We start from the raw sequence: 27,372 nt of genomic DNA, 5'->3' as shown, positions 1-27,372 counted from the left end.
GAATTATAACTCAAAGATAGAAGCTCATTGAAATAGTTTTCTTGTGTCTATTGCCCTTAAACCAATCTCAGGTACAAGTTCCGTATTTAAAAAAGAGGAAGAGTTGTCACAAGAAGAGTAATCCGCGCTCTTCCAACTGGCTGAGTCTGGACAGGTTGCAGGGTTTACCGAAGCATGCCTCGAATCATTGACGGACTGGTGCCTTGCCTCTCAATGGGGGCGGGGCGTGGTTAAAGCAGCGTCGCCTTTCTCTCATCAGCACCACTGAGGACTACCGATTAAGCCGTTTGTCAATGACTTTCGCGCCACCGTGTGACCGTTCTTTGTCATAAATTGAACAATGCAAATAAGAACCATGCTTTCATTCTTAAAACTAACCAACGATTTGAAGTATGAGTAAAATAAAATCAGTCTGGTTTAAAAGAGTTGGAGACGGCTGTCCATTAAGAAAGTGGAATGAAACACTAGGAGCCGCGGAGACGCGCGTCACCAGCGGTCAGATGAGTAGGGGGACGCTTGTTTTGTTACTCCAGCAATCCGTCGGAGGGGGGTGTTACCTCCTTTGCGCAGATGTGCATTAGCTCCGCCCATTTGCACACTACCGGTCATTTGAATGCGCACCCTGCTACGTCATCGAGCGAGCTCCTCCAACAGCCGGCTGGGAGACTTGTTTCTATCCTCATATCGAGATTAAGTAAACGGTTTTGAGACTCATTATATTTCACTTGTTGATCGACTGGCTTCATATTTGACATACCAGTAGCAATGGCTGATCCAAAATATGCCAATCTACCAGGAATCGTAAGTGACTAATGCTACAGTAGCAAACTGATTTGCTAGCAAGATTAGCATTGATGCTAACGGCAGCTAACTAGCCGTTTATGAATTCTCTTGTGTTCATCCTGACAAGGGTGGGTTTATTTCGCATTAAAAACAGCCATGTTTATAAGCAGTAATCTCGTTTCATTCTTTTCCAGTCAATGTATTGCAGTATGGAGTTGTAATGGTACCCATTAGCTTGCAAATGTCAAGTAATTGCAAGTGTGTCGCCCAATGAACTGGGGCGTTGGCCGGCATTGTATCCTACAGTAGCGTTGTAGTCATTCTGTAAATGTTTAACTGATTATCCATATTATTATAGGCCTTTAACGAGCCCGACGTCTACGAAACCGGTGACCTCCCAGAAGATGACCAGGCACAATTTGAGTCGGTTAGTAAACATCCTCACCATGTCTGAAAATCAACACTAAGCTAGTACTAGCCTAATCTGCTAGCGCCATTTAGCTACTCTTGACATCTATAGTGAACATTTTGGCCTAATCGCTCTCTTTTTCTCCATAAACATTGCCACTCGATCCATTCTGAGAAACGTACGTAGGCAAGACGAATAATTTTCTTACAGGTTGATATAAAATTACCTACCATTGTTACTAGGTCATCATTGTAGAATCATACCTGCAACTAATCCTGCTGTAGCCTAAATCATTTATTGACCTGGAAAACATAGTGGAAACAGTTGCAGTGTCATTTTCCCTGTTTACATGTAAGGTCACGCTTTTATAAAGTCTCGCAGTATTGTAGTAAGCCATTTACACTTCATCAGCAATGTACCGCTGATGTGTAAATTGTTAACGTAGTAGAATGTATTTAAATTTGATTGATGCCAGCTTGTAAACTCAGGAGTTATGTCTAGACCATCAAAAAGGTATGTGTGGTAACTATAAGAGAGTATTTCTAAATATACATTTTACCCACAATTTGTTCTGAATTGATGTCAGTAGTCCTGTTTCATTTTCATAATGTGATCTTGCAGTAGATGTGATAGTGTATTACACTTGTTCCTGATTTGTAGATGTGCATCCATACCATATGTTTTTGAGACTATCACAACATTGTCTATATTAATTCTTAAATATATGGCTTACAATGGTCATCAAACTGCAAAAAGTAGGAATAAAAAAATAATTGTCCAGAGCACTCACTGCATATTTAGAGTCAAATGTATCTGTAGAAGACCTACTTAAACTTGTTGAGTGCTGGTCAATTTTCTTTAAACTACCCTTTCCATAATTAAATGTGTTTCATGACTACATTAGTCCCTGCATGAGTCAAGAAATTTTGATGCAGTTTTGTTTTTCCACGTTTGTCACTTTGACTGCCAAACACAACAAAACCTAATTGGCATTTTCCTTTACCCTCCCTGTGGCCCTTTGTTTTGACTCTTCCTCACCCCTCCTGGGACCCTAGTGTATACAAGTAAGATTGGTTCTATTTTCCTCTCAGTGAGTGTACTGCAGGATTTCAGTTGCATGGGTTTCAACCTCATATCCACTTTCCTACCTCTTTTGATTGGGAATGAGTATAGTTTAAGGAGGAGCCCCTTTTTCATGCTCTGTAATTCTGTCGCAGTTTCAGAGGATTACTTCAGTTAGGTTTAGTTTTGAAGAGCAAGTAATTGATCCTACTCATACCTCTGTTTTAAGTTGTTTTGTTTCAATCTTTTGGGGGGTTTGTTATTTTGATGTTAATTTTTATTTTTTATTTTTGATGATGATCATGTGAGTTAGATATATATCAAATATCAAGTTACTTTCCTCCTCTCGGCAGCCTTATAATCTTGATGAAGCAATGTAGGTGTATGTGTGTGGCATTTATTGGCAGGATACTATCAGTTTTTTAGGTAAAATTTCCCATTTTTAACCCAACATTCATGCAGTTTGCTTCCTTACTAACTTCCTAATTTGCTTACTGATTAACTAAACATTTAACTTCAATTAAAACCAGCAATTGTCTATATTTAGTCTAACCGATGCTCAAATCAGAATAGAATGCATGTTGATCATAACACCCTCCTTAACTTATTGATTTAGGATGTGTCGATGTTTGTGAGAAACTAAATTTAAATCTATTTAGTCAATAAGAAATTCTGATTTCTATGGCAATAAATTAAATGATTGCAATACAAACAACACTAGATTGATCCCCAATGTTACATGGCTGACAGTGTCCTAGACTAAGGGCGTACAGTGACTGTGTGTTGTATATAATGCTTCATAATGTAGAGTGTGCTATCAACAGACAAGCAATGGCTGTTGATGGATCATGGACCACCCTGAGGGGGGAAGAGAGAAAGAACTGAAGACATCATGAGCTATTTTGAACCAACAGTGTCTTCCAGTGTTTGCAGAAACCACTGTCAGAACACTGCTCTCTTTCTTCTCTCCCTAAAATCCCAGCCAACTTCTCCTGCTGTGTGCATGGCATGTGATAACCACATTAATCTGTGTTGTTTCTCTCTCTTTCTCCCCCCTACTTTTTCTCTCCCTCTGCTCTTCCGTTGTTTTTCTCTAACTCTCTTTGGAAACCCAAGGAGCTGGTAAGAGCTTGACTAACTCACACCCCACCCTCCTGCTTCCTCTCCTAATATCCCTCCATCTGCTTGTCTGTCTTGCATGTACATTTGTGTCTGTATGTTTCAATGTTGTTTGCATAGAGGCATTGGTGGTATATTAATCATATCCATCCCTTTTGGTTCATCTTAATTAATTATCTTAAATTTGTGATCAAATGATCCTGTCATGTGTGGACCCTAAAAATCACTAATCAAAGAGTTGTCATTTAGAGAAGCAAGTCTATCAGCTTTTTTGATCTTGGTTCTGCTCTTCTCACCCAGATAACATTGCAGTTACCATAGCAGGCTTCTACATATGTATAACATACATACTAATCCTTTGAAATTTACACCATACTAAATTGCACTTTTATCAGTATCTTGTTTAAGTTTATATGTGGCTATAAAATGAAGGAGCTGTAATGGCGAGTCTTTCTCTTGCCTGTTTGACATCTTAGAATTATTGTTTGGATCTGCTCTATACAAACCTTGAAAGCAGAATGAAATGAATGAAAGGCTACAGCTGAATTTTTTACTTGATGGCTGGTATAATTTAACCTCTGGGGGAAAAAAAACCTGAAATCATCAGCGTACCCATGTGGAGAACCTTGTAATCCTACACCCACACATCAGATTTCCGGGATTATGAAACTTGAAATTTTCCTCTCAAATCTTCCCAGCCTGCCAACATATTTCAAGTCTACCTTGGGGCTTGAAGCAAGCTTTTGGCTTACTGACATAGAGCGTTAGCCAAGGCTCCCTCTAAGTCTGGGCTCTGTCTCTGAGTTTACAGAAGCCTTTGCCTGTATGATTAAACATAAATAAATAAATAAATAAATAAAAATAAAATATATTATTCACCAGGTGTGTGTTTGTGTGTCTGACTTTGTTTTGCCGGTGTTGTCCATGACAGGAGGAGCTTTGCAGTGACAGCGTGGACAGGATCGTGGTCAACCCCAACGCAGCCTATGACAAGTTTAAAGACAAGCACATTGGTACCAAGGGACTCGGTCAGTTCACAATGGATGTCGATTGTAGGCCAGCTTTTTGAGGCAATGTAGTGCGGGCAGAGAAGTAATGAGAAGGAAGACCACCATTCAGCTAGAGGAGCTGGGTTCAAACTAAGGCTAGGTGATATTGGCAAAATCAAATGTCAATATTTTTGACTGAATACCTCTATCGATAACATGGTGATATTTTGAGGATGAATTGGTGCTTTCATATGATATTTACATACAAGAAAATGTTGAGATATTGTCATTAGTAATGTTGATATGATGACCAAGGAGTTAGGGGTATTCATTGTTCATTTCACTGCTAAACCAGTCCAGTAAGTTCAGAAAAAAATATCACTTTACTGGAATACAACCTTTAAGACCAGGGAAGGACAACACTTAACTTATCTACTCATATATTTTCGGAATGTGTGTGTGTGTGTGTGTGTGTGTGTGTGTGTGTGTGTGTGTGTGTGTGGTGTTAGTGTGTGTGTGTGTGTGTTAGTGTAGATCGCGGGACCGAAAACTAAAGCATTTATGATCCTAATTCTTTTTGGAGGTGGTAGGTATTGTCTCAGAGAGTAAGGGAAAAATCCCAGAAAATTAAAAATTATGCATAATTATGCATAAATATGCAAAATATGAATTTTTCTAAAAATGGCTAAAAACCACTTTTCTCGGCATTTCAGATGATTCTGAGCATCTTTGATTTTTTCACCTATATAAAAAAAAATTTCTGGGACTTAGAAATGTTTTGGCATTATGCAAAATATATGCATTTTTGCAAAAATGCACTTATGATCCTAATTTTTTTTGGAGGTGGTAGGTATTGTTCCAGAGGGGACCAGAAAAATAGCAGAACATTAAAATATAATTATAATAATTATGCAAAATATGCATTTTCTAAAAATGGCTAAAAACCACTTTTCTCAGCATTTCAGATGATTCTGAGCATTTGGGGGGAGGGAGTTGGAGTGGGGGGGTAAACCACTTTTCTCTGCATTTCAGATGATTCTGAGCATTTGGGGGGAGGGAGTTGGAGTGGGGGGGGGGGTTAGGGGCAGGGGGAAGGCAGTTAGCTGGCAGGATGAAGAGGAGGGAGATTTAAGACGGGTGGATAACCAAACCGCTACATTGTAGCGGGGTTCTTCTAGTATCCCAATATTATAAAAATCTGAGATGACATCTCATCTCATATCACCATAGTTCAAACCCTTTCTCTGCAAACATTTGCTCTAGTTAAGTTTCCGTGAGCAAGATACTGAATCCGTACCAGCAACCGGGTGCTGTTCTCTAGCTGTCCTTTGACCTTACTAAAGGTTGTGGTGGCAGCAAGCAAAATGACAACTGTCCTTACGAACATTATACTATGGCTTTCAGTAAAGGTATGGTTTAACAAAGGGAACAAATTCATTGATTATTTGAGAAAAAGAAGAAATATTGTGAAATAAGAATTTTTATGGCAATTTGCCTCAAAATGCTTTCCATCAATCAATCAATTGGTGATTAGTATTGTTATTACTCAGGTTGGACTTTGTATTAACATCCTTTCTTGGTATCTTCTTGCAGACTTTTCTGACAGAATCAGTAAAAGCAAAAGAGTGGGCTATGAATCGGGAGAGTATGAAATTGTGAGTACATTCCACACTGTAATTGCAGTATTCCAAGTTTTTCTAGTGTAATTTAAGAGGGCATTCTAAATTTGCAGGATAACAAGGCCATTAAATATAATTTGTTTTTCTTTGTGTTTCGATAATTTGCTTGATGCACACATTCTCTGAAGATATCAAAGAGTCTTATGTATCATCTGATTTTTTTTTTCATAGCTGCTGTGTTGTCTGTGGCTGGATTATATTTTATTTTGTGATGTTTCTCTCTCGCCCCCCTTTCTCTAGCTGGGAGAGGGCTGTGGAGAGAAGGAGACGCCTCAGCAGAAGTACCAACGGTTGGTGAATGAGATCCAGGAACTTTCCCAGGAAGTGGATGCAATCCAGGTTCATACACACACACTTCTGCCAAGCGTTTGCTATGGATGCTGCACTTTAGTTAGCCATCTTTTACGATGAGGTTTGCACTCAAATTCATTAACTTGTCACTCGGATTTTCCTGCAATTCATTTCTACGTCATGCCAGTACTTGTTAACTGGAGTGCCAAAAACACAGTCAGTTGAGTTTTACCGTTGGCACAGTCCAAGCCACAGCTGTGTTTGTGTTGCTGCATTATGACGTCAAATATATCGTGAAATTGAGCTTAGGTTAATCCATTTCCCAAAGGGATATTTAGAAGTCTTGCTGTTGAGAAGTAGCCAATCTAATTCAGAGTTTTAAAGTCGAATTCACCTTTGACAAGAAAATGCCCCCTTAGTAGTGTCTGTTGACAACAAACATTCTGAAAATTGGCATTCTGAAAATTGGCAGTTTTATGATGGCTTCAATACTCCTTGGAGTCATGTAGGGCTGGACCCAAGTTTTCGACTGTTTGGGTATTTGTTCGTTGGGTAGGTATTTGGTTTCCAATTTTGGGATTCGGATATTCATTTTTTGCTAAATGTAGGCTATCAATAAAGGCGAACTGCAAAAATAAATTTTGCCAGCACATTCTTGCACTATACTTTTACTTTTTAATTGCACTGTTAAAATGTGGAAATATACTATACCATCTCAGTTGGGGCGCTTGACATCTCTCTCACAGTGGTGACATCACACTTCAGTTCGCGTTGGTCGCTAAAGGGATGACAAAAAGCTGAACACCTTAGCTGTGCTGCTGTTGCACTACCTTGTTCTGTTTATTACAGTTCATTCATTTATTTTTGGTTCTTTACTGTGTCGGTAATTGGTAAAAATAATCTACTACTACTTTTGACTGCTCCCGTTAGGGGTCGCCACAACGGATCATCCATTTCCATCTCTTCCTGCCCTCTGCATCTTCCTCTGTCACACCAGCCACCTGCATCTCCTCTCTCACCACATTCATAAACTTCCTCTTTGGCCTTCATCTTTTCCTCTCCCTGGCAGCTCCATATTCAGCATCCTTCTTCCAATATACCCAGTATCTCTCCTCCACACATGTCCAAGCCATTTCAATCTTGCCTCTCTTGCTTTGTCTTCAAACCGTCCAACTTGAGCAGTCCCTCTAACATAATCATCCCTAATCCTGCTCTTCTTCATTCCTAATGAAAATCTTAGCATCTTCAACTCTGCAACCTCCAGCTCCACCTCCTGTTTTTTCATCAGTGTCACTGTCTCCAAACCATATAACATAGCTGGTCTTACAACCATTTTGTAAACCTTCCCTTAAACTCTTGCTGGTACCCTTCTGTCGTAAAGCACTCCTGACACTCTTCTCCAACCACTCCACCCTGCCTGCACTCTCTTCTGCACTCCCCGTTGCTTCGTACAGTTGAACCCAAGTATTTAAACTCATACGCCTTCGTCACCTCTACTCCTTTCATCTTTATCATTCCAGTGTCCTCCTAGTGGGCAGCTTAACTCCAATATTCATAAGGATTGTGCATTTTGTGATAAAAGCACCGAACCTGGTACATATGTAGCTTAATATATTTAGAAGAACTTTGGATATGGAGCCACTGAAAATTAACTCCGTAGTGGCCATGGCAGGCATGGACGTTATTAGATTGCTTTTAGCGGGGCTGTGGCCTCAAGACAGAGAAGAATGTTACCTTTCCAGAGATACCAATATTATTGTTCTAGTCCAAATAGAACCAGAGATAGGCCATTTTACATATCGGATGTCACCAATGGATGTTGAAAAAACTAAGTTCCCAGTCACTTTTGAGACATTATTCACATTTCAAAACATTATTCACATGATAAAAGTACCAAATTTGGTGCATACAGTATGTTGATAAATATATTGGGGAACAAAACTGGGTATTGGGCCACTCCAAATTTGCCCATTGCTACTAATCATCACCACTAGATGCCGCAGCTACTGCATGACAAGTGACATTGACAGTTCTGACAGAGCGTTTGGCAGGTAGGTAAAGAGGTGATAAAGAATAAAAGAAAATGGGTCAGTTTAGAAATGTTTTCTGATAGATGACTCAGACAAAACTCTAGCTACCATTCCATGAAACTAGCTATTGTTAGCTAGCTAGCTAACATTCTAGTAAGCTAGCTAGCTAGCTACCTTTACATAGCTAACGTTACCTTGCTCCCGTTCTAGTAAGCTAGCTAGCTATCCCAAGAAACTGGCAGAATTTCCTCCGTGTTTACAGCAACAAGACAGAGCTGTTCACATATCTGTCAGAAGCTCTGCTTAATTGGTTTGACCAGGAGGACAAGTAGCTCGTAATCACTGATGGAGAGGGAGTCCGCAGCAAGCCTCTACTACTAGACCTGTCATCAATTACACCATGCACCCATGAGGAAGCGGACACTCGCATGCTTCTACATGCATCCCATGCCGGCCAACATGGCCACTCCAGAATACTGATCAGAACTGTTGAAACCGATGTCATGGTTTTGGCTGTGTCACTTGCCCAAAAGCTACAACCAGAAAAACAACTGTGGCTGTGTTACGGCCACGGGTGTGTCCGTATAGTTTTGTTGCCTCCTGTATCACTCTGACTCTACATTCAGGTGCTCCTCATCACCTAATCAACCGGTCAACGAATCCAATCTTCATCAGCTGTTCAGTCTCCCATTTTAAACCCCCACATGTCTTCAGTTCACCGGCCAGCTAGTTTAGTTTGTGTGATGTAGTTACTTTGTGTTTGTAACGTCTGGCCCATTTTTGGTTTAGTTTGCATTGTGACTATTTTGAGTTATGTTTAGTTGTTTAGCTCTTTTGGGCGAGGGGATCAAGGTAAGATGCCCATGGGCAAACACCCCATCACGTAGCTTACCTCTGTTAGACACACTAGGTTAGCAGCGGTTGCCACCTTTTTGTCTTTAGGTTTGGTGCTTTTCAGCACTGTCAAGGGTGGGTTACTTTTGTTAATAGTTTGTTTTGGCAACCGTTCGGTTCCCTTGTCCTGTCATTGTTAATAAATATATTTATTTTATTATATCTATACGTTTATGTCTCACTGTGTTGCACCCTCACCTCACTGTTACTCAGTACACTAATAGTTGCACCCTCTCCAGACCGAGGGTCGTAACAAATGGGGGCTCGTCCGGGATATTGGCGGCTTTGGTCTGGCTAGTTGCTGTTTCCTGTAGTGTGCTGTGTTAGCGTTCGGTGTTGGGTGGTGTTAAGCACAGTGTTCATTATTGTTTAGTGTTAACAGGTGTTGTTGGTGTGTTCTTGGTTTGGTGGTGGGTACGGCTGTGGCTGCTGGTCCACTTCCTTTCATCCTCTGCCATGGTGTTGGTTCTGGTGGCAGAGCTTCGTGCCGACGCGGACGAGGTCCGATACTAGGGCGGAGCTGCCGGCCAGGCTGTTGTGGTTTGATCCCTGGTCCCCTGTGTTGCACTCGGCGTGGGTGCTGACCCCCGCCTGAGAGGCAGGCTGAGTCAGGTCTTCAGTGGGAGATTTGGGGGGCGGGATTTGTGGCAGAGAGGCTGGAGGGGAGTTGCGGACGGTAGACCTTTAAGGCTATGAGTGCGGGGCGCGCTGCGCTCTTTGCTTCCACCACCAGCTGGTCCACGCTGGCACACCTTGTGTGTGACTGTGGTCACGAGTTGTAGCTGGTTCACCTGCGGGTCGAACGCAGCTACGTCATTTGGCGTGGGTCGCCACGGTGACCGAGGTGTGGTCACGAGTTGTAGCTGGCTCACCTGCGGGTCGAACGCAGCTACGTCACTTGGCGTGGGTCGCCACGGTGACCGAGGTGTGGTCACGAGTTGTAGCTGGTTCACCTGCGGGTCGAACGCAGCTACGTCATTTAGCGTGGGTCGCCACCGTGACGGTGTGTGCGCTACTTTGTGTTGTCTGTCAGTAACTTGTTGTGGTTGAGGGCCACTTGGTAGGTGACCATGTGTTGGTGGGAAGGTGCTGGCCATATTTGGGTCACATTTTGGATGTAGCGGCGCTACTTGTGGTGACCCTTTGTTGTGGCTGAGGTGCTCCACCGTTTTGTTTGGTCACATGTTGCTGTTATGTAGCACATTGTCTTGTTTTGGTTCTTGTGGGTTTTTTTTTTGTTTTTTTTGTTGTTAACAAGCCTGTAGGGGATTGTTTTTATGGGTGGGGGTGTTACGGCCACGGGTGTGTCCGTATAGTTTTGTTGCCTCCTGTATCACTCTGACTCTACATTCAGGTGCTCCTCATCACCTAATCAACCGGTCAACGAATCCAATCTTCATCAGCTGTTCAGTCTCCCATTTTAAACCCCCACATGTCTTCAGTTCACCGGCCAGCTAGTTTAGTTTGTGTGATGTAGTTACTTTGTGTTTGTAACGTCTGGCCCGTTTTTGGTTTAGTTTGCATTGTGACTATTTTGAGTTATGTTTAGTTGTTTAGCTCTTTTGGGCGAGGGAATCAAGGTAAGATGCCCATGGGCAAACACCCCATCACGTAGCTTACCTCTGTTAGACACACTAGGTTAGCAGCGGTTGCCACCTTTTTGTCTTTAGGTTTGGTGCTTTTCAGCACTGTCAAGGGTGGGTTACTTTTGTTAATAGTTTGTTTTGGCAACCGTTCGGTTCCCTTGTCCTGTCATTGTTAATAAATATATTTATTTTATTAAATCTATACGTTTATGTCTCACTGTGTTGCACCCTCACCTCACTGTTACTCAGTACACTAATAGTTGCACCCTCTCCAGACCGAGGGTCGTAACAGGCTGGCTTTTAGAACCGGCAAGAGCTTCCGCTACCTAGCCGCCCATGAACTGGCTGTGGGATTAGGACCTGAAAAGTCACATGCCCTACCAATGTTTCATGCTCTCACTGGGTGTGACACTGTATCCAATTTTGCTGGACATGGTAAGAAAACTGCTTGGGCAGTATGGATCGTTTTGCCAGACCTGACAGATGCTCTCCTGACGCTTTCCTCTGCACCAGGTGACATACCAGAAGAGATCATGAGGAGCATAGAAAGATTTGTCATACTCCTGTATGACAGTACGAGCAAGTGCATGGACATAAATAAAGCACGAAAGAAGATGTTTGCAAAGAAAAACAACGTTCAGCTGATACCACCAACAAAGGCAGCCCTGGAGCAACATGTGAAGAGGGCAGTCTATCAGGGAGGATATGTGTGGGGCCAGATGCTGTTACCTACACCAGAGTTGCCTTCACCAGAGGACAACTGGGGCTGGACCAGGAACCAGGAAGGAATTTTGGAGTCATATTAGACAGAACTACCCGAGGCCTCCCACACCTGCCATGAACTAGTATCATGCAGGTGCAAGAACGGCTGTGTGAAGCGCTGCAAGTGCAAAAAAGCAGCGCTTGAATGCACTGCCCTGTGTGCCTGTGAGGGGGAGTGTTAACACAGTTAACTTTTCAAGTGAGATTGAGACGTTTGAGATCAAGAGCCAGTTGATAAGCAGTTACTTTTGTAAGTAAAAAAAAAAACAATATACACTGTTGAAGTACTGAATTGTGTTTTGTTTCCTGCAATCGCTGGTTCTTAACCTTGACCAACAGAAAGAGGAGTGTTTAGGTATAGATGTCTATACATAGTGTATAGAGGAATAATGTCTCAAAATTGACTGGGAACTTAGTTTTTTAAACATGCATTGGTGACATCCGATATGTAAAATGGCATATCTCTGGTTCTGTTTGGACTAGAACAATAATATTGGTATATCTGGAAAGGTAACATTCTCCTCTGTCTCGATGTAATGGCTGATATGAAATTTAGGGAGGCCACAGCCCCGCTAAAAGTGATCTAATAACGTCCATGCCTCCCATGGCCACTACAGGGTTAATTTTCAGTGGCTCCATATCCAAATTTCTTCTAAATTTATTAAGCTACATATGTACCAAGTTTGACACTTTTATCACAAAATGCACAATTTTTATGCTAAGCTGCCCCACTATCCCTCTCATTCATGCATATGTATTCTGTCTTGCGCCTTCTGACTTTCATTCCTCCAAAATCCTTCATTCCTCCTCCAAATTTGGTAAAAATAATAATAATTATATTTCTGGGTGATTTGTGATTTCTTTGTCAGAAAAACATCGGAGTATTACACTGTTATGGCTATCTCATTAAAAGTGTTGTTATAACAGAAATATGGGCGTTTGTATGTCTGTTTGACTCTTGTTAGATTCAGGTTGTGAAACATTCTAGACTTAGGCTAATAGCTTTTTGTATTTATTCATGTTTTCTAATTCATTACAGTATATTTCCCCAAAAGCTTGCAATTCCAATTACTGTGCTGACATTTATTTGGAATAATTTTTTGAAAATTTTTCTCCTGTAAGGACACAACCATTAAAAGATTTTTACTTTCCCTGTTGAAAATTAAGTTTCAATTACTTGTCAATGGCAGCTGTTTTTTATTTTTGTATGTTTTTGATGAGTTCATCTTGCACACAGGGAAATTGTTGTCAAAAATCAGCAAATGGAAATTCAACTGTCCAGCTCCATCCCCCTTTTAACTTTTACAAGTTTACTTAAACTGTGCTTAACATTTGATTGGAAGCATGGCGGCTGTTGTCAAGGAAACTTGATTGCTCTTTTTGTGTTGTCTAGGTTTAAACGTATGTGCTGTCGTCTTCCCCTCCAGGCCACCACAAAAGAGGCCAGTACGGAGGAACGTCTTACCCCAGTGGTGCTGGCCCAGCAGGCGGCCCAGCTCAAACAGCAGCTGGTCTCAGCCCACCTGGACTCGCTGCTGGGACCCCAGGCCCACATCAACTTGGCTGATCCTGATGGAGCATTGACCAGGTGAGCTGGGAGGAAGAGAGTAATAATAATAATAATAATAATAATAATTACATTTATGTAGCACTTTTCTAGACACCCAAAGTGCTTCACATTGAAGGGGGGAAACTCACCTCAACCACCGCCAATGTGTAGCACCCACCTGGGTGATGCACGGCAGCCATTTTGCACCAGAATGCTCACCACAAGTCAGCTTGAGGTGTGCGAGTGAGACAGTCAGATGGGTAGACCAAAAGACAGATGTGTAGGTATCTTCAGGGGTGGGATGGAAGGATAGTTATTGTGAAAGAAACAGGAAAAGGGCAGTGAAAGAAACTTGAGGTAAGAAAGGAAGTGGTAGATGGCAGGAAGATGAGTGGGGCTCACCTTTTCATCTCCTAGGCTGCAACCTGGTGGACTCCCAGCATGGGAAGGAGGGAGAGGAGGGAAACATAGACCCTTGCAGACTTAAACAGATCACTTCCAAGTAAACAAGTTGATGAAAGGGAAACAGAAAAACATGAAGGCTACAGCAAGAAAGCAGGCAGCCCATCACATCAACCCTGCCAACTGGACTTGGCAGGCAGGAAGTTGGATTGATGTAGGGTAGGAGGGGGTGAAAAGAGAGCAGGAGGAAGGAGTAAAGAAATCAGGATCTCAGACCTATTAAACCTCAGCTTCACACCAAACAAGTGAACAAGGGATGAGTGAATGTATAGGTTGTGAGATGAAGGGGGAAAATGCAGAGACGATAAAGGGGAGGGGTTATGCATTGGGCAGAGAGAAGAGTACTCGGACCCACTTGTCATAACCCAAGACCGCATTACCCCTCCCGATATGGGCAAGTGGTGAACATTTGGAAAGAGTGGGAGTTGGATAGTAGGAGGGCAGAGGCTAACCAATAATAATGACTGCAGTCACTTGAATACATTGTATCTCTCTCTCTCCATCTACCTCTCTCCTTCCTCTCTTTCTCTTCCCCTTCTAGGCGTCTGCTAACTCAGTTGGAGGCAGCCAGAAGTAGTCATGGCACCTCCACTGGTGACAGCAAGGTGGCAGCCAAGGGCCCAGACGGAGTGGTTCTGTATGAGCTCCACAGCAGACCAGAGCAGGAGAAATTCAACGAGTCTGCTAAGGTAAGGCAGAGGGGAAAAAGGAAGATGGGCTTGTAGCAAGTATCGGGGATGATAGTTTCACTGCAGTAAATGGTTGTCTCAGCACTGGGAGTCATTAATTTGTTACATCTGTTCTCAGTCTTGTGAGGGGCTTGTTAGAATATTAGATGGTAATGGCTGGACAAAAAGCCTGTGTGTGTGTGTGGAGGGGGGGGCTGGTCATGGGGGGGGGGCTGGTCATGGTCTGGTCTGGTCTGATGTGGTATGGTCTGGTCTGGTCATGTCTTGTCTGATCTGGTCTGGTCTGGTACGGTCAGGTCATGTCTGGTCCGTTCATGTCATATGTGGTCAGGTCATGTCATGTCTGGTCCGGTCCGGTGATATCTGGTCTGGTCATGTCATGTCTGTTCTGGTTTGGTCATGTCATGTCTGGGCCGGTCCGACCATGTCTGGTCTGGTCATGTCATGTCTGGTCCGGTCATTTCAATGTTGGTCTTGTCTGGTCTGGTCAGTGTCTGGTCCGGTCTGGCCCAGTCTGGTCTGGTCTGGTCAATGTCTGGTTCAGTCTGGTCCATGTCTGGTCTGATCAATGTCTGGTCAGGTCCTGTCTGGTCCGGTCCTGTCCAGTTTGGTCATGTCCGGTCCAGTCATGTCTGGTCATGACCAGTCAATGTCTGGTTTGGTCTGGTCTAGTCAATGTTTGGTCAATGTCTTGTCTAGACTGGTCTGGTCATGTCTGGTCCGGTTTGGTCCATGTCTGGTCCGGTCTGGTCCTGTCCGGTCTAGTCATGTCTTGTCTGGTCCGGTCATGTGTTGTCTTGTTTGGTCATGTGTTGTCCTGTTCTCTCCTTGTAGATGTCAGAGCTGGAGAAGCGTCTTGCAGAACTGGAGATTGCTGTTGGCTCAGGATCAGACAAACAGGTACTTAGGCTCTTGGCACAAACAACACAGAACGCAAACATGCAGTAGAAACGCTATCCAAATGCTACAAGCACCTTCCATACACCATAGACAGACAAACACACACAGTGCAAACACATCCACAGACATGTGTACACACAGAAGTATATTTTTGTTTAATCGCATAAACACAAACCTGTGCATTTTCCCTTACTGACTTTTCACGTCTGTATTTTTATAGATGTGCTTTTAAAAAGGTGTTTTTTGTGTGTGTGTGTGTGTGTGTGTGTGTGTGTGTGTGTGTGTGTGTGTGTGTGTGTGTGTGTGTGTGTATGTATGTATAGCAGGGCCCCTTGAGTGTTGGTGTACAAGGGGTCAGTTTAATGGTGAGTCACGAGCTACTTTTTCTTGAAACATTCCACACTTTCAGGTACTTTCCCCTGAACTTGATCTCCAACTGGAGAACTGACCTGTACATGGAAAGGCATATACACTCACCGGCCACTTTATTAGGCACACATGTCCAACTGCTCGTTAACGCAAATTTCTAATCAGCCAATCACATGGCAGCAACTCAATGCATTTAGGCATGTAGACATGGTCAAGACGATCTGCTGCAGTTCAAACCGAGCATCAGAATGGGGAAGAAAGGTGATTTAAGTGACTTTGAACGTGGCATGGTTGTTGGTGCCAGACGGGCTGGTCTGAGTATTTCAGAAACTGCTGATCTACTGGGATTTTCACGCACAACCATCTCTAGGGTTTACAGAGAATGGCCCGAAAAAGAGAAAATATCCAGTGAGTGGCAGTTCTGTGGGCGAAAATGCCTTGTTGATGCCAGAGGGCAGAGGAGAATGGCCAAACTGGTTCGAGCTGATAGAAAGGCAACAGTAACTCAAATAACCACTCATTACAACCGAGGTATGCAGAAGAGCATCTCTGAATGCACAACACGTTTAACCTTGAGGCAGATGGGCTACAGCAGCAGAAGACCACACCGGGTGCCACTCCTGTCAGCTAAGAACAGGAAACTGAGGCTACAATTCGCACAGGCTCACCAAAATTGGACAATAGAAGATTGGAAAAACGTTGCCTGGTCTGATGAGTCTCGATTTCTGCTGCAACATTCGGATGGTAGGGTCAGAATTTGGCGTCAACAACATGAAAGCATGGATCCATCCTGCCTTCTATCAACGGCTCAGGCTGGTGGTGGTGGTGTAATGGTGTGGGGGGTATTTTCTTGGCACACTTTGGGCCCCTTAGTACCAATTGAGCATCGTGTCAACGCCACAGCCTACCTGAGTATTGTTGCTGACCATGTCCATCCCTTTATGACCACAGTGTTCTCATCTTCTGATGGCTACTTCCAGCAGGATAACGCGCCATGTCATAAAGCTCGAATCATCTCGGACTGGTTTCTTGAACATGACAATGAGTTCACTGTACTCAAATGGCGTCCACAGTCACCAGATCTCAATCCAATAGAGCACCTTTGGGATGTGGTGGACCGGGAGATTCACATCATGGATGTGCAGCCGACAAATCTGCAGCAACTGCGTGATGCTATTATGTCAATATGGACCAAACTCTCTGAGGAATGTTTCCAGTACCTTGTTGAATCTATGCCACGAAGGATTAAGGCAGTTCTGAAGGCAAAAGGGGGTCCAACCCGGTACTAGCAAGGTGTACCTAATAAAGTGGCCAGTGAGTGTATATCAGTGCCCATTAGCTAACTTCTCTATCAGCATTAGAATTTGTTTGGCTGGCTGTCTAAGCACTTGTGGATCGTTTTTTTTTTCCCGGTTTGTTGGCTCATTTGTGTATTTGTGTGTGGATATATCAGGACACCATGGAGCTCTTGCAGGCAAGGGTTAGTGCCCTGGACTCCACCACATTGGATCAGGTGGAAGCCAGACTGCAGGTAGGTTGCCCCAGGTACAAATTACTTGGCACTGAGTCAGAAATCTTCCATCCCTGAAAAGAATGTGCATGGAAAATGTAAATCTGCTGTAGTTTATCTGTTTTGAACCTCATTCTTGCTGCAGAGGAGCAGTAATATCTCCCAAAAGCTAATTGGGAAAATTTTTCAAAAAGTGAAATTGTGTGAAATTCTTTTAAAATGCTTGCTATATGTGTATGCTATTGTACTTTTAGCTTAATACATTTTGCACATTTGAGTGATGAGGTCAGATGTCAATTGGTGAGGGGGAAATTGAATCAAAAGGACAGGCATAGAAAACTAATATAACATTAAATTGAATATGGATTTATATCGGTCATTAGTTGACTAATATTTATCTTTCTCTAATCTGAACACTGGGGCTCAATTATTAATCTGTTAATAAAAATGTGTATTTTCTTGTGCACATAACCAAATCTAATTTCCTAGCCAGATTTACACAACTGGCAAGAGCACAGATTTCATTTTTATTCACATTAGCATGTTGATGAATACCAACCCTTTGTGGCTGAAAAGTGTTGACACCCATTGTTCTCTATGTAAGGAAAATAAATTGGGCTGCTAATTCAACAGAGCAAAATGGTGTCCAAATCGTAGCTAGAGGCGGAGTTTGACTTTATATTGAACCTTGTACACTTTGAAACCACATTACATTCAAGAGTGTTGGCAGTGGCATTACTGTGCCAGACAGACAAAAAAATCTGGGAAGAAATGACAGTGGAGGTCTTGATGCATGCTCAGTAATCCAGGTAAGGAAATCCCAGAAAGCTGAGTAAGTTCATCTGGACACAACGTTTAGTGGGAGAAACATTTTATCACTCATCTAAGTGACTTCATCAGTCTCAACTGACAGTAGATATCCCCCAGCCTTATAAACAGCACAATTGCATAATGACCGAAACCAATGATAGGTTTCATATGCAAATTGCCATGACCATTAACTAGAGTTAAAATGGCCATGTGTACTATTCACAGAGGATTGGGGAATAGTTGCAGTCACAGCATTGTAAGATGGTGACAGGGTAGATCCAACAGACTTGCATCCTGTCTAGATGAGACCACTTTCCAATATGTGATTAAGTTCATGGAGAAGGCTCGTCTAGCACAACATAGAAAGTCGAAAAACCAGCTAGCAAAAGAATTTAGACCCACTTGCTGCACGCCAGAGACATCGGCAGACAATGGATGGTGCCCTCAACAGCAGACGGATGCCAGACACACGCCAGTGATGCGGACAAGTTGGTGAAGAATCAGTTTGACAGACAACTCACTCAGGTGGAGAAAGACATCCTTGGTAAGGGGGTGAATTTTGCTGTCATGCCGAGGCAAATCCTACTAATGGAACTGAGCTCAGCCATGGAATTGGTGATCTGTCACAACAACATCACAGACCTGGAAGCGGAGCAACTGTGAGCAAAAGTTTCAGTCTGCCTCAGCAATGCAAAGCCGCCGCCGTCAAACATAAGCAGAGATGAGAGGAATGCACTCACGACTCAGTAAGGATAATAACGTCATCATCCTTGGGACAGACAAAGGCAGATATACTGTTTTATTAAACCAGACATACTACCATGAGAAAGTTATGATGGTACTTAGCGACATAAATACTTAGGAGCCCCAGAAACGAGATCCAGGCAGTGGTTACAAGAAAAAGGTGGTATATTGGCTGAAGCTGTTAGAACAGGACAATGCTATCGACAGATTTTGTACCATAGATTATACTCAGGGGAAGCTACACCTAGTCTGTATGGGTTACCTAAGATACATAAACAGGATGTGCCATTATGGCCTATTGTTAGCATAATTAACTCAGTGACCTATAACATCTTTAAGCTTTTAGCTTAAACATCACAGTCAGAACACTATGGTTTTTGTGGATAAAGTGAGGGACATCATTATAGAGGCAGATGGAACAATGGTCTCTTATGATGTTACGTCTTTTCACGTGCGTTTCTGTTGATGATGCAGTGGAGGTATTCCATATGAAATAACAGGACGACTCCACCTTTAGCAATAGGACAACCCTTAAACACTGAGCAACTGTGTCTGCTCCTGAAGTTGTCTTCAGTCCACATACTTCACATACAGGGGGCAGTACTATAGACAGAAGCATAGGTGTGCTATGGGTTCCCCAGTCTCACCTGTAGTGGCAAACTTGTATATGGAGGAAAAGAGGTTCTCTGATGTCTTACCCAGGGACACCACCTAGCCATTGGTTCAGATTTATGGACGGCACCTGGTTTAACATTAAATCTCAGGACGTACCACATTTAACCGACCGCATTAACTCTGTGGACAACCACATGAAGTTCACCAGGGAGGATGTGGAAAAATGACAGGTTAGCCTTATTAGCCTGTGAAATTGCAATTGGTGATGGGACATTTGATTGTTGTTTACCATAAACCAACGTATACTGATCAGTACTTAAGGTTTGACTCTCATCAGCCACTGGAGCACAAACTAGGAGTCATCAGGGTGCTGTGGCACTGAGCTAACAACGTTGCCACCGACATAGCGGCTGGGGAAGGGGAAAAATCTCACATAAAATAGGTTCTTCTTAAGTGTGGTTATCCCAGCTGAGCATTTGTCAAAGCCAGGAAGATGCACAAACAGTGCACCAGCCAATCGAAGAGAAGAGAAGGGCAACCGCTGCCTAAGCGTAAAGCAGTGGTGATGCTGTATGTGGTGGGAATGTCAGAACGGTTGTGACGTGTATTTTCCAAACAACATGTCTCTGTTGCTTTCAAACCCCAAAACACACTGCACCAGAAATTGGATCTCAAGGATCGGGTCCCCCAGCACAAACGGAGCAATATAGTGTTTGCTGTGAAGTGCCAGTAGGATTGCCGTGACTTGTACATTGGGGAAACCAGATGCTGGCGAAGAGGATAACAACACATAAGAGCTACCTTGTCAGGCCAGGACTCCACAGTCTACACCCATCTACAGGCCAGTGGCCACTCTTTCAAGGATGATAATGTGCACATCCTTGATTAGGAGGATTACTGGTTTGAACGGGGAGTCAAAGAGGCCATCTATGTGAAGAGGGAACGACCATCTCTGAATTGGGGGGGGGGGGGGTGTTAAGGTTACATCTGTCACCATCTTACAGTGCTGTGATTGCAACTATTCCCCAATCCTCTGTGAATAGTACACATGGTCATTGTAACTCTGGTTAATGGTCATGGCAATTTGCATATGAAACCAATCATTGGTTTCGGTCACTATGCAACTGTGCTGTTTATAAGGTTGGGGCATATCTGCAGTCAGTTAAGACTGACAAAGTCATTTAGATGAGTGATGAAATATTTCTCCCTATAAATTTTGTGTTCGGATGTACTGGTTCAACTTTATGGGAATGAGAGTGGAGGTTAATGCAGTGTCTTCAACAGAGTACAATGCTGGTGAAGAAGAAGAAAAAAATGACCAACAAATTATTCAAAAAGGAAAATGGCTGAAAAGCAGTTAAGGTTTATATTAACAGAATGTTAACTTTTTCTATACAAATAACCTGCACTTGAAGTTCAAATAAGGAAATGCCAAACCTTTATTAAATTATCGGGCTGTAGGGCGTTCGGGTGGCATGGCAGTCTATTCCGTTGTCTACCAACACGGGGATTGCCGGATCAAATCCCCGTGTTACCTCTGGCTTGGTCGGGCATCCCTACAGACATAAGTGGCCATGTCGGGTGGGGAGCTGGATGTGGGTGTGTCCTGGTCGCTGCACTAGCGCCTCCTCTGGTCGGTCGGGGCACCTGTTCGGGGGGGAGGGGGAACTGGGGGGAATAGTGTGATCCTCCCGACACGCTACGTCCCCCTGGCGAAACTCCTCACTGTTAGGTGAAAAGAAGCGGCTCCACGTATTGGAGGAAGCATGTGGTAGTCTGCAGCTCTCCCCAGATCGGCAGAGGGTGTGGAGCAGCAACCGGGGATGGCTCGGAAGAGTGGGATAATTGGCCGGATACAATTGGGGAGACAAAGGAGGGAAAAAAATTGGGCTATACATTATTTTCTGTTAACTGATATTTGCAATTAAATACTTAGTGTACTCCTCCTTGCCCAAACATGTTAATTAATGTATTCAAATTTATGAAAAGCAATTCATCATTAGCCCGTCAAAGCCCAAAAAACAAATAGATAACGTAGATTTAGATTTTTCTTTATGTAGAATTTGCGAGTGCTCTGCTCTTGCAAAATACACTTTCCCAAACTAACGTGACTCCTTAAGACTTTAAATACTGTACTCCTTGCATAAATGTCTTTGCAAATGATTTGCAAAAAAAGTGTTTATACCCTGCTTGATAAATGAGGCCCGGCCTGGCATATGACAGGTAACACAACTGTACTGAGAACTGATTAACCTTGGAATTATTCCCTTTCTTAAACTTTTTTTTTTTTCCAGAGTGTCCTCGGGAAAATGAATGAGATTGCTAAGCACAAAGCAACCATTGAGGATGCTGACACACAGAATAAGGTGGGGCAACCCTGTGTGTGAGTGAACAGTCTTGATACAGATGCTAACTTTTCCATCCAACACACTTGGTAGAGTCCTATAGCTGTAATTTTTGTTATTTCTGTGATTCTTCACATTTTGTAAAATCTTCAACAAACTTTACTAAACTATACATACTGAATCCTGAAAACAAGTATTATTTTAGACAGAGGTCTGACTGCTGGTCTTAACTATGTGACTCCCTTTCAGGTGTCACAACTTTATGACACAGTGCAGAAGTGGGATGCCATGGCTACCTCCATACCCCAGGTGGTGCAGAGGCTCATAGCTGTCAAGGAGTTACATGAGCAAGGTGACACAGTTTAGTAGGCCAACAACTCTTGTCTACACACACACACACACACACACACACACACACACACACACACACACACAAATAAAGCCTGAAGTAATGCCCCCTGTAGGGTTCAACAAGAGAATGGATAAAATCATCTCAGCTGGTGTGTTTATAAGTAGCTTTTATTTTGGTGCTGTTAATGATAGTTTTTTCTTTTTCAGTTTTAATTTCAATTAGAAATATTTCATGTTATAGCAGCCTGTAATGATTTTCTCCTGCACTTGATATTGTTAAACAGGCTGTCCGTAATTCAGCCTTACCATTAGCAATTTACACTGACGCATGCAAACAATTTCGTTTGTATTTATCCAAGCCTTGGTTCAAAATCCTTCAAAAACAAACACAACCACATTCCCCCTCTTTTTACGCTAACCATTGGATGCCCACCCCCAGAACACTGCCCAGAAGCACACTCGTATACGTACTTGCGCTTAGCACTTTATCTTACCATGGTTTGTATTCAACACAAAAGCACATGCACCCCAGAAAATTTAGTAAGTAGCTGCTGCATCTGAACCAGGGTCCCATTTCAAACATGCTATTTTAACACTGGGAACCACAACTTTGCTTGAGAGATTAGCACCCACAGTGGCAATTTATGACTGACACAACAGATGAAAAGTAAGCAAAAATAGGATTCGAAGGGCTAATGGAATTACTCTAAACCATGCCATTATATTACTACAAGAGTCCAAAAGTGAATAGAAGAGGGGTGTTCAGTATGGTTAATTGAATTAGATTAAACCCCACAATAATATTCAGCGTCCCCGAAGGAAGAAATTAGATGCATAGTATTACATATGACATTATCGTCTTTTTTTCTATTTAGCACATGAAAGTAGAACCCTCCCCTCACATTAATGGATTGATAATTTCATCTCGTTGCTGAAAGAGGTCATTTATCATCCCAGTTCTGTTCGCTCCAATCTCAGTCTTAGACAATGTTATGCAGTCAATATGGTTTAACGGCTTTTCTGTCTCTCTCCTCCTGATTGAGGAAAAATATAAGTGCTTTTTTTTTCATTTCAATATGTGCATTGATTCATCAGCTGAAGGTCTAATGCATCATCTGTCAAGTAAACAAACAATAACAAACAAAAAAATGCTTTTTGAGCATTAATTCATTGATTTCAGTTTGGTTGCTTCATCAGTTTTACTCACAATTCTCTCTCTCACTCTCAGCCATGCAGTTTGGCCAGCTGTTGACCCACCTGGACACGACTCAACAGATGATCAACAACTCTCTGAAGGACAATAACACATTGCTCACACAGGTATGACATTAAAGGCCAGTATACACCAACACCAGTAGACACATTGCTGGATTGAATCCCCGTGTTACCTCCGGCTCGGTCGGGCGTCCCTACAGACACAATTAGCTGTGTCTGCGGATGGGAAGCCAGATGTGGGTATGTGTCCTGGTCGCTGCACTAGCGCCTCCTCTGGTCGGTTGAGGCACCTGTTTGGGGGGTGGGGGGGAAACTGGGGGCAATAGCTTGATCCTCCCACACGCTATGTCCTCCTGGCCAAACTCCTCACTGTCAGGTGCGAAAAAGAATCGGCTGGTGACTTCACGTATATCAAAGGAGACATGTCTGCAGCCCTCCCTGGATCGGCAGAGGGGGTGGGGCAGCGACCGGGACGGCTCACAGGATTTGGGTAATTGGCCAGATACAATTGGGGAGATAAAGGGTGAAAAAAGTCCAAAAACAAAACCAAACACGCAACTGAAGGAGGTCGCTACAAAACCAAACACGCAACTGAAGGAGGTCGCTACTATTCATTCCGATATAAAACCCCACACCTAGCCTTGACTCGACGTTCTAATTGTAATGAGCACCAAGTAGGTTTACACACACAAGGAATTTGACTAATTTCAATTCTTAGAATAAAAATAAGGGCATGAACGAGATTAAATTAAGTAGAAAAAAACCCCTAGGGCTACCTAAACAATATCCTTTGGTGAGTATTTATGTACCTAAGAATATAAAAAAATCTCAATATCTAATTATGACTAATTATATGTAACATCATGTAATATACTTGTGGGTTACTAAGAAAAGGTATAGAAATTTGAATAATATTAAGATGTCGGAAAATTTTAAATTAAATTTTTTTTAAATTAAATTTAAAATTAGATTTTAAAAAATTGGAAAAATAGGTATTTAATTATTGTGTGTAAATTAGATTGAAACTAACAATTACAAATAGATCTTTGAATAAATGCAGAGCACAAAACACTTTTCTCCACTGAGAATAAAAACATTCGAAGGCCATATGCTCATTTGGTTGTGCTGTTTTTTTCATAGTCCAAGGCCTTTGGCTTGATGGTTAAATGAGTTAAAAGAGCAAAGCCTTCTGTTCCAGCTCTTTCATTTCAAAATGACCTCTGTGTTACAGATAAATGTTGGCCTTACTTTCTAAAGACCTACATTGATTGAATGAATTCTGAAGTCTCTGTCAAGGCCTTAGTGCTTTATTGAATCTGAAATTGACATGCCCTCACAGCTTTGCCTGACAGAAAACGATTCGCCCTGCTATTGCAAGCTCCACTGCTCCTTAACCTTTCAAAAATGCTTGCATAAAAATGGCTTTTAACAGCACTGTCACTTTTTTTTTTCTTTTAACACCCTTCACATCTAGGCCAAGGTTTTATGTTTACGTAATGTTGCTTAATTTAGTATTTATGGACCCAGCTATTCTGGTAACTTTTCTGTTTCTCTTCCTCACAGCTTATCCCCTGCTCTTCCCTCATTTCATCACCACTTCCTGCATGTCTCTTCCCTTATTTGACACGGCTCTCCTCCTCTGCTCTGCCCGTCCCCTCGTGCTACTTTCCGGGCCACCCCACTCCCCTCCAGTATGCACCTCATCTGTGCTCCTTTCCTTATCCTTAAGTTTTCTCTCTCCTCCCACCCCATCCTTCCTCCTCCCCTCAGTTGCCTCACCTTTGCCTTCCTCTTAATATTTTCTCCCTTCTCTGATCAAACTTTTCTCTCATCCTGCCATAGCCTTCCTCTCACTGCTTATAGTGTAGTCTCCTCTCCCTCCTCTCGATTGGGATAGCATCATAGATAACCATCTTTTAAAGCTGCAATCTTGAAGATCACCGGTTTTGTGTAACTCAGTGACAGCTATCAGGATAAGAATTAATTAGATTGATGTTTGACCACTCCAAATCCTAGAGAATAATTTGAAATGAAATGGCTACCTGTGTGTGTTGTTTGAGCGCCTTTCCCACCGCCGAACAAAAAACATTGTTAAACCAGAGTTCTAGTTATTGATTTCAGTGCACAGCCTACATAATGGGCTTTTGATTGTAGGTGTAATGAATGTCCAGAAATGTTAGACTTTTGTGTGTATCATGTTTGTTTTTTTTTTTTTTTTTTTTAAATGTGTTGGCCCCTTTGTTGGTAAAGGCCCTTTGCGAGCTTGATCTGTTTATTTTTGCTTCTTTTCCAAACCCTCCTCTGTCCTCCTTATTCTCACTATTTTTGCTACCACGGTGAAGCCATAAAAGATTGTGCTGTATGATTTTAGCCAGAAAATTCCAACTAGATGGTAACCCTTAAGAAAAAGTAACTACAAGAGCATTATTAATATGGATAATTGTGGATTAATTAGCTATTGTCTGAAAAATAAGTGGTGAAGTGATGGTATCGAAGAGATTTGTAAATTGGATATAATAAATGGTAATAATTTAAATATATAACATTTATAATAGCGGCGGCACGGTGGCGCAGTGGTTAGCGCGATTGCCTCACAGCAAGAAGGTCCTGGGTAGTCCAACCTTGGGGGTCATCCCAGGTCATCCTCTGTGTGGAGTTTGCATGTTATCCCTGGGTCTGCGTGGGTTTCCCCGGTTTCATTACATTACATTAGTCATTTCGCTGATGCTTTTATCCAAAGCGGCTTACAATAAGTGCATTTAACGGAGGAAATCAGGAGAACTACAAGTCGTCAGAGGTCATAAGTGCATCTTCTCTCTAAACAAACATCTAAGAGCAAAGCCAGTGTTAAAGTAAAAGCGCAGGAAGGTTTTTTTTTTTTAAATGGGTGAATACAATAAGTGCTAAGAGCAAGTAACAGGGTAGTAGTTTCCTCCCACAGTCCAAAGACATGTAGGTCAGGTGAATCAGCCGTACTAAATTGTCCCTAGGTGTGAATGTGTGGGTGTATGTTGGCCCTGTGATGGTCTGGCGGCCTGTCCAGGATGTCTCCCTAGGCTCCAGCATCCCCACGACCCTGAGAGCAGGATAAGCGGTTTGGATAATGGATGGATGGAATTATCATAGTTTAAAATCCACTCCTAAAAGATTCTTTTTTTTTTCAAACTGGCCTTTTTGTATAGCCCTTATTTATTTTAATTTCTGTTGTAATGTTTGGTTTTAATTTGTAAATCCTGTTTTGGAAAAGAAAAGTTCTATGAAGTTGTCCTTATCATTGTTATCAACAGACTCGTTCCTCCTACTCTCAAACTAATTCACTGCTTCCTAACCGCTCCACTTTTTTTCCTCTTGTTACATCTAACCAGTGTTTCCTCTTCTCTCCTCCCCTAGGTTCAACAGACCATGAAGGAGAACCTCATGTCCATAGAGGAAAACTTTTCTGCCCTGGATCAGAGAATGAAGAAGGTCTCCAAATAAATACAGACCACATTTTGGAGCAGTTTAGGAATGTGGAGAACAGGGAGGAATAAGAGGGGGATAGACCGTCTCTTACTCACTTCAGGCTAATATTTTTCTCCACTCCTCCATCTCTACCATTTCTTTGCTAAGCAAAATATTGTAAAGGTGGAAAGCGAATATCAAATAGTGGTGATTAAACACTCGTCTCCCTCCCATCCAACCTTTCTCGCATTGAAATATATTGATATCAGCTGAAAATGCTTTCTTCCACTCAATACATGCCACTGATTGCAGTTCCCTGCTAAGCCTATTACATTTTAGATCAGCTTGTTTTTGTAATTATAGATATTAAACATTGGGGGGGGGGCATGTCCATTCCCTTATCAAACCCATCACACCGGTTTTGGTTATGTACAATATGCTTTCGTCACCTGAAATGATTCACCGTACCGCAAGATGGCTACTTGCCTTGTGAAAGATCAACAACGCCATCCTCTGTGCACAAAAATCACGTTCGATCGTCTTAGTGTTGTTGCAGGAGGCCATGTGTGCTTTTGTCCGGGTCAGGTCACAGAAGGAATGCTTGTAAATATGCCTGTGTACCTTTTATCTTTATGGTCAGTCACTTGTAAACTATTATGACTGAGACGAGTTGCCACAGATGAGCTTTTAATCTGCTGTGTCTTTGCCTACGAATGGACTATACTGTACATCTGTGGTCAAGGAAACAATAAAGTGCTATAAGCTGGA

At 42.4% G+C, this 27,372-nt stretch overlaps 1 protein-coding gene across 2 annotated transcripts; it reads left to right on the top strand.

Annotated features, from left to right (window-relative positions):
- Window positions 1-637: 637 nt before the first annotated feature.
- dctn2 (dynactin 2 (p50)) lies at window positions 638-27,372 on the top strand. Of its 2 annotated transcripts, none has more exons than XM_056273630.1 (14): window positions 638-801; window positions 1,142-1,210; window positions 4,305-4,401; window positions 5,956-6,017; window positions 6,282-6,380; window positions 13,032-13,192; window positions 14,157-14,304; window positions 15,139-15,204; window positions 15,531-15,569; window positions 17,027-17,104; window positions 21,547-21,618; window positions 21,847-21,949; window positions 23,177-23,268; window positions 26,554-27,372. In XM_056273630.1, the coding sequence occupies exons 1-14, from the start codon at window positions 766-768 to the stop codon at window positions 26,638-26,640; spliced, it is 1,209 nt and encodes a 402-aa protein (XP_056129605.1). In that variant the 5' UTR covers window positions 638-765; the 3' UTR covers window positions 26,641-27,372. The 2 variants fall into 2 exon arrangements, with proteins under 2 accessions (XP_056129605.1, XP_056129604.1); XM_056273629.1 differs by having other exon boundaries at window positions 15,528-15,569.

The sequence above is a fragment of the Lampris incognitus genome, chromosome 2, assembly GCF_029633865.1.
Source record: "Lampris incognitus isolate fLamInc1 chromosome 2, fLamInc1.hap2, whole genome shotgun sequence".
Lineage (NCBI taxonomy): Eukaryota > Metazoa > Chordata > Actinopteri > Lampriformes > Lampridae > Lampris > Lampris incognitus.
The sequence above is the reverse complement of the archived record's forward strand: the minus strand, read 5'-3'. Positions and strand labels throughout refer to the sequence as shown.